General features: G+C 49.5%; 1 protein-coding gene across 1 annotated transcript in view; it reads right to left on the bottom strand.

The window, feature by feature from the left end:
• Positions 1-1,364: 1,364 nt before the first annotated feature.
• KIAA1147 (KIAA1147 ortholog) overlaps positions 1,365-7,219 on the bottom strand; it is a 29,342-nt gene continuing 23,487 nt past the window's right edge. The window contains exons 6-10 of the mRNA XM_008588954.1: positions 5,521-5,659; positions 4,736-4,867; positions 4,450-4,600; positions 3,536-3,604; positions 1,365-1,861 (exon numbers count right to left, since the gene is read on the bottom strand). Of these exons, the coding sequence (XP_008587176.1) occupies positions 1,666-1,861; positions 3,536-3,604; positions 4,450-4,600; positions 4,736-4,867; positions 5,521-5,659 (687 nt within the window). The 3' untranslated portion in view covers positions 1,365-1,665. The remainder of the gene's footprint in view (positions 1,862-3,535; positions 3,605-4,449; positions 4,601-4,735; positions 4,868-5,520; positions 5,660-7,219) is intronic.

Genomic DNA, 7,219 nt, shown 5'->3' with positions numbered 1-7,219 from the left:
GTGGGATCCGAACCCTCGGCGGGAGCGCCACCGCGCTTCCCAAGCGGCGCACTATAGCAGTGCGCCACCGGGCCAGCCCAGTAAAAATACTTTTGAATAAAGCAATAAGCCCTAAGAAACTCAACTTGAGATAAGACGTGTGATCCATCGATTTGAAGTTTTTTCTCTGCTGTGTACATTAGCCTGGCTGGAGCTGGGTCATGACTCGGATGCTCTGACGGCTATGCCAATAGCAGAGCCGGGCAGGAAGGGTGAAGGGGAAGAAATTATTTGTCATGAACCAACCAACTATCCCAAGTTAGAATCCTCAACTACGGCCAAAAAGACCTAAACTCTGCTCACAGCAGCTGGCTTTCTCACTGTGGTTAAACGATTGCTGTGTCACCTAAGCTGGCATCCATTAAATGCCCCAGCCAAAGAGAACAGGCAGGTAGCATAGGACCCATTCCAGACCAGACATTTCAGAATAAAGCAGATAAATTCATTACTGACACTCATGGGTTCCTGACTGCTGTCCTGGGTGAAGACACTGTCGCATTCTCTCTAGCAAATCTTGTTGGTCTCTGGACCCAATTACTTAGCCTAAGGAATGTTGCCTTTGCTAAGGAGAAGTAAGTTTGTGAGGGCTGCAAACTGATAAACAGTCTTGCTAACGTCATGCTCCAACCTTTGAGATAGCCGGTTCAGATTCTTGATAGATTTTAGAATCCAGTGAATCTGCTTTGATCCAGAGGCACTGCTAGTAAAGCTTCCAGAGAACTCCTGTTTAGACAGACACGTACAGCTTCTTCTCTATCCTGTTTGCACCTCAACAACTCTACCCTTTGATGGCAACAAACTGTATCCTTTAAAAATACCCAAATTACTCCAAAAGGATGTTTAGCCCTTAAAAAAGACCAAATTGTAAAATGAATCTGCTTGCACTGGCCCATAGGAATTCACCAACCCATCCCAGGAGAAGGGGATTCAGAGAAAGGAGTATTACACTGAGTGGCCACCATTAGCTTACTTTGAGAAAGGCTCTAGAGCTTCATTCTACAATTTCAGTTTTTAGCTGACTAATAAGAAACCTCCATCATTCCTTAGAGAGGCTCATTCAGTGTGAGAAACATCGTTTTGTCCCTTTTTGTGGTCCCTACGCAAGTGAACAGAGAAGACATACATTTATCCTAAGAGACAAAGGGATTTGATCCTAAGACTACTGACTCCAAGGACTGGTAAAAACCTTTAAAGGTCATCTGGTCTAGTTTCTCTCTTTAGGCAGATGAGCATCTAAGGCCACACTGGACAGATGTTTGTCTATTTCTTGAATACATCAGGGACAAAGACCATACAGACTTCCTGAATAGTCCATCCCAATGTTTCCAGAACTTGGTCTGCTTCTAGCAATAACTACTTCGACCCAACCCAAAGAACAAGCAGCTCTGGGAGAAAGTGGTAGATTCCTGTGTCCTAATGAAGTAGGATACAAAACCAAGGCGATCTCACCTGACCTCTAGGGAAAAAGGGAAGAAGAGAAATTGCAAAAATTACATTTGTTGGGAAGTATAAACAGTATTCCTTTGTGTCAACTTAATAAAAAATGCGGCCCTTGGGGACCTGGGGTGAACTCCAGGCTGCTGTAGCCCCACATGAGAATGGCTCGCCAGTCCTATGCTATGCTTCCTAAGGGCAACAGGGGTTGTCGATGACCAGCATGACATCGATGCCATAGGCCTCCAGCAGGTCCATAAGGAAGCTTCGGTCCCCTTGGGGGTCCAGACCCATGCCCCGGGCATGCTCTGCTGTCAGAGTTTTGTCTTGACTGGCGGACACCTCCAACAAAGTCTGAAATATCCGGTTGTTCTGTTCTAGGAAAAACCTGCATTTTTAAGACAAGACATAGGAAAGAGAGGAAAAAAAAGACAAAAAAGCTCACCAGATAATCCGCAAATGGGGAACCCAAACTATCTTGTTTGTTGAATGTACCTTTAAATGGCTTCAGAAATAAATCAAAAGTATCTTTTAAAAGAAGAAAACAAGGTAAAAGTTAAATTAAACATCTATTAAAGTGCCACTAAGGTTAGCAAAGGTGTAATTGGGCAAATTACACCTTTAAGCATGGTGTAATTGGGCAAATCTCTGAGCAAGCGATGGCCTCACTGTCGAAAATTTATTGTCCTGGTAAGAGGGAAGTTACTAGGGGTTTAAACAGAGCCTCATGGAGAGGCCCCATACACTGCCTTTCTCTCTTTCTGTTTAGTCATAAGCAGAAAAGAAAAGTTACGACAACAACAACAACAAATACCTGATAATGCAGTTCTGAGATCAATGCTTAATGTGAGAGATTGAAATTCACCTTCAAGGCCCTGCGTAGGTAATTAGAGACAGCAGCAGCAGAAAACAAGCCTTACTAGAGAAGAGAGAAGAGAGGCTTGGAAATGGTCAGCCCTGAGCCACTGCACACAGCCCAAGGCTGACACTGTCACACAGAAAAGGAGCAGCTCAGAGGAGCGGGGCAGGCATGGGGGTATTCCAAGGCCAGCAGCGCTGGAAGTGAAGGTTAAAGGAGAAAGGCAGGCACTGACACTGGCACAGTTGGCGTTGTCTTTGGGTGTTCTTGGATTACTCAGTTTTGGGGCAGAGAAAATATGCACAGAGCAAGATTTAAAAGTCACTGCTTCATAGTAGTACTACATGAATAAATGAGCCATGTTCAGAAAGGCATTCCCTATCTAGCTTAGCTGTGCTCCACAGAGCTCTCAGGCTCAGCAGAGGTGCCCACTGTCTAAAGCAGCTCTGGATGCTCAGGGATTTCAGATGCAATGGCACGTCAAACCTGAGACTGTGGCTCTGCTCAATCTCAAATGCCTCCCGATCTAAACAGCGAGCATGTATTAGGAAGTACACTATCAGAGTCAAGGCATTCCACCTTTGTAGAAACATCCATGTTAAGTTACAACATCAAAGCCAGAGACTGTGCTGACTACAAGTGTTGTTCCCCAACCGCATCCCAGGAAAGCTGGGAGAACTGTCTCCACTTCAATTACGGTTGTGTTCCTATCATAGGACACTTTCACACAGCTGCTTAGGAATGAAGTCAGTGCTGTTAGGTGTAAAGGCCACAGCACCTGCCCCTACCACCAACAGATCTGGGGGCAAGAGATTTCATTAGATTCGACAGTTACATTTTCAGATTATCCCATAATACTCAGCACAAGGAACTGCTCCATTTGAAGGAAGCAATGGAAGAGAAGTCCCTGAGTCCTGAGGGACAGACAGAGCTTCTATGCTGTGGAAACCCTGGATGTAAAAGCCCAACAGGAAAACAAACACTAGGATCCTGTTTACTCTTAATGACCTGCTCCTGCTTCTTTCCCCAACTCCTCTGGGTGCCCTTTAATGGGCTTTCAGGTCAGCTCTAAATGCCCTGGCAGCAGTAAAGGACATCCCTGGATGGCAGCAGGTAACATAGGAGGGATCCAGGTGGCCCAAAGCAGTTAGTGTTGAAGGGATCCTCAGGGAGGCCCTGGAACCTCTGCCCCAAGTGACTCACAACACAAAGAGGTCCTCTTCACAGGGATTGTAATCTTCTTCTACTTCCTGGGAATACAACAGCATCTGCCTGTTGAGAAGGAGATCGCCATCAGATGCTGGTACAGCTACAAGGACCCAAGTCATAGGTGAAGCCTCAGCCAGGCATCTGCAATGGGCACCACCTCCCAGGAAGCAGCACCAGCCAGAGCTGGCCTCCGTCCAAAGGCAGGGAGAGAAGGGATACGAAGGGAATGAACGGGGCTTGCACTCAAACCCCCTAGGGTTCAGGGCCGGTCCCACCCCTGCTCATCTCAGGCAAGTGACAATCTTTCCTAGTTGTCCATTAAATGGGGATGACATGCTACCATTTTCTTCATAGGATCACCAAATTATTTAGAATTAGATGAGATCATGCATAAGCAAGTTTCTAATATAGTGATCCACACATGGGAAATGCTCAATAAATGGTTATTTTAAATATGCACACATGGGCAAATCTAAACAAGGTCATGCTGGGAGTTTCTGGAAGCTAGCTGCCCAGGTTTGACAGACTCCAGTCCATCAGAAAGAAACCGCGTGTGCATTTGCCACCCCACTAGTGGGGCAATACCAGGGAGCCAGGCCTCAGCTGCACGGCTCCCTGCATTTGCATCTCCAGGCAGCATGCGGACTGGCAGAACTGTGAGGGAAGGGGCAGAGGGCAAGCTTTACAGAGAGACCCCTGCCCCAGGGCTGTCCTGAGAAAGGCCGAGCACCCAGTTCCCTGATACCTCTTTCTCAGTGGTGTGCTGACTGTGGCTGGCCCCCAGCTCACGTGGCACCCAGCCCCTGGTCCCCCAGCATGCGTGGCCCCCAGCTCACGTAGCACCCAGCCCCCGGTCCCCCAGCACACATTGCACCCAGCCCCCGGGCCCCCAGTCCCCGAGCGGCCACCTCTGCTCGTTAAGCCGCCGGTACTTCTCCCTGTCGGCGCTGTTGATCTTCAGCAGCGGCTGCAGGTGGTCGTGGTGCGTCTTCACATTCTGGTTATCCACGTAGACATCGTACAGCTCCCGCTTCTCCTCGAATATCTTCTCTGTGGTGCCTGTGGAGCCTGAGGTTGAGGAGGTGGGAACTGGCCCGACCCCGCCGGGGAAACAAGGAGTCCAGGTGCCCCGTGTGTGAGAGGACAGGAGGGCTCGGGCCTGGGGGCAGGATGAGGGGAGGGCCCCGTACTCACAGGCCACATAGGACACCTCTACCTCCAGGCTCTCGATGTCGGCCACATTCACGTAGAAGAAAGGCTTGGACTCAGGAACGGTGCCCCCGATGCCGGGCAGCGACACGTTGGCCAGGCAGCAGCAGCAGTACACTGCGGGCAGGGCAGAGGACGTGAGAGCAGAGCCTGCCCCCCACGGCCCTTCCTCCACGGAAGCCTGCTGGTCGCCACCCGCTCTGAATAGCTGCGGACGGGTGGCTTTGCTTTGTGTTGTCCTGTACACCTCAGGAACCAGGGGGTCCCGCACCACAGGACACTGAGGGGGCAAGCTTTCCAGAACCTGATTTCCTCAAGGTCACAGCCACAACATGCTAACCAAATCCAGTAGACAGTTTTCAGTCTTCCTCTGGCTGGTCTTGCTTAGAATCCGACACTGCTGACCCCACCTCAAAATGCTAGCCTTGAGGCCCTGGCACCTTGTAGTTCTCCGCCTTCTGACTGTTCCGCTCAGTCTCCTCTGTCCTTCCACCTTTACTGATCCTCCTCTCCTGCTCTGCACGCCTCTGCTCACTCACCCTCTCCCCAAGTGATGCTGTCCACCCCCTGCTGATGAGTACAGTCTAGATGCCACTCTCCAATCTCTACCTCCAGCCCACCTTTGCTCCAACACTCCTGACCCAGCCACACAAGGGGCTGGGGTACAACAAGGGTGGCAAGTTCCTTCTGAACTTGGTTATCAATGGAAAGACTCAGCAGTTTCTGTTCCAGGGAACTCACGAAGAGCCCTGACTTTGGCTTCTAGTTACCTCTATAGCACACAACGCCCACAGGTGGCGGAGAAAATATCAAAATGCGCTTTCGAAGTAAGGCAAATTTCCAGAGGATGAGGATCTGTTCTCCAAAGAACTTAATAAACTGAGACATGCAGCCAGCTGGGTGTGTGATCTGAAAAAATAAAAAGGGGGTCGGGGACGAGGAAGGAAGGAACAGCTTGTTAGAGACAACACTGAGAAGGATGCAACGATCCAGCACAGGTGTGTGCTGAACGCCCCCACGCCCCCATGGAAAACATCTGAAGTACCACTAAACAGATACATGCAAAATGATATTTTTTACTTTAAAAGTCTTATCTTTAAACTGGATTTCTATAAGACAACAGCTCTCCTAATACACTGAACTTTGAGTTTAGGGATCATAAATTACTTTACTTGGGAGACAGAGAGAGGTACAGAGGAAACAAACCTGAATTTAACTTATTAAAACTCAAAAATACAAGTCACTCCAAAGAGACAGTACACTTTAATAAGAAAATTCAACTCCAAAACATTATTGAGCACTGAAAGTAATAAAATGACAAGCAAACCATCCCAGACTAGATTCCCAAATATGTGGGGACCAGTCGCTATGCAAAGCGAGGTGTCTGCAGAGGTCACCGGTAGGAAGGACGCACAGAGCCTACTGACAGAATCACTGCTGCACTTCAGCTCAACCACTTTCCTTCCGATGCTGACTGCAAGGACACTGGCCACCCCTGAGGCTGCCTGCTAGGAGCCCTGAGCCAAGGAAGAGCCGAGTTCCAATCCTGACTGTCATTTACTGCCAGGGAGGCCTGGGGAAAGTTAGCTGAAGTTAGTTGGTTTCTGGTTCCCTTTCCTTATCTGCAAAATGGGGAGACCATCCCCCACCTCGTATGGTTATAAGGACCACCCAAGAAAAAACTTAATGAAATACTTAGCATGTAGGACTAGCCCACATGCAGTGACCGCAACTGTCACTGACAAACAAAGGCTTCAAACCAGGTGCCTGTCAGCTTGTTGGAAGGGAGGTCCCTACCATGCTAAAATGTCAGAGGTAAGAGGGCTCATCACCCAATAGGGATGCAGGTGACAGCGCTTCTGCGAGAGGCACCAGCAGCAAGGCCACTTGCCAGAGTTTAATGACTGAGAGCCCCCGGGGGTTCCCAACACCCAAGCCTGTGGGCCGCTTCTGCGCTCCGCCAGCGCTGACCAGGGCTGTCCTGGGCCCTCCAAAGCTGAGTCTAGACTACCCCAAGGCATGGCCCCACACCAATGCCGTTCACTGGCCCCACACTGGGGGAAGGCTGCCCTCCATGCAGCATGCCCTGCCCTGACTGTGACCCTCTGCCTCCTCCTCTGTACCACATCCCACATTAGCAGGAGGAGAGATGCCAAGCAACCAAGTGTGGTGGGATTCCTCCAATTACTATCTTTCATGAAAGTCAAACAGCAACCAGATAGGGAGGGAGCCCAAATGCATGCCGGGCCCTCCCAGCCTGCCCTCTGGTTATCTTCAAGCCCTTGACCTGTGCTTCCATCGCATAAAGGCCTGGCAGGGTTTGTACCAATGTGTCCTGGGCCTTTGGCTCCTAGAATAAATAACCAATCTTTATTTTTTTTTTTGAAAAAGATGATGGGTAAGGGGATTTTAACCCTTGACTTGGTGTTGTCAGCACCACGCTCTCCCAAGTGAGCCAACTGGCCATCC

This window comes from Galeopterus variegatus, unplaced genomic scaffold (genome assembly GCF_000696425.1).
Source record: "Galeopterus variegatus unplaced genomic scaffold, G_variegatus-3.0.2 Scaffold5119, whole genome shotgun sequence".
Lineage (NCBI taxonomy): Eukaryota > Metazoa > Chordata > Mammalia > Dermoptera > Cynocephalidae > Galeopterus > Galeopterus variegatus.
The sequence above is the reverse complement of the archived record's forward strand: the minus strand, read 5'-3'. Positions and strand labels throughout refer to the sequence as shown.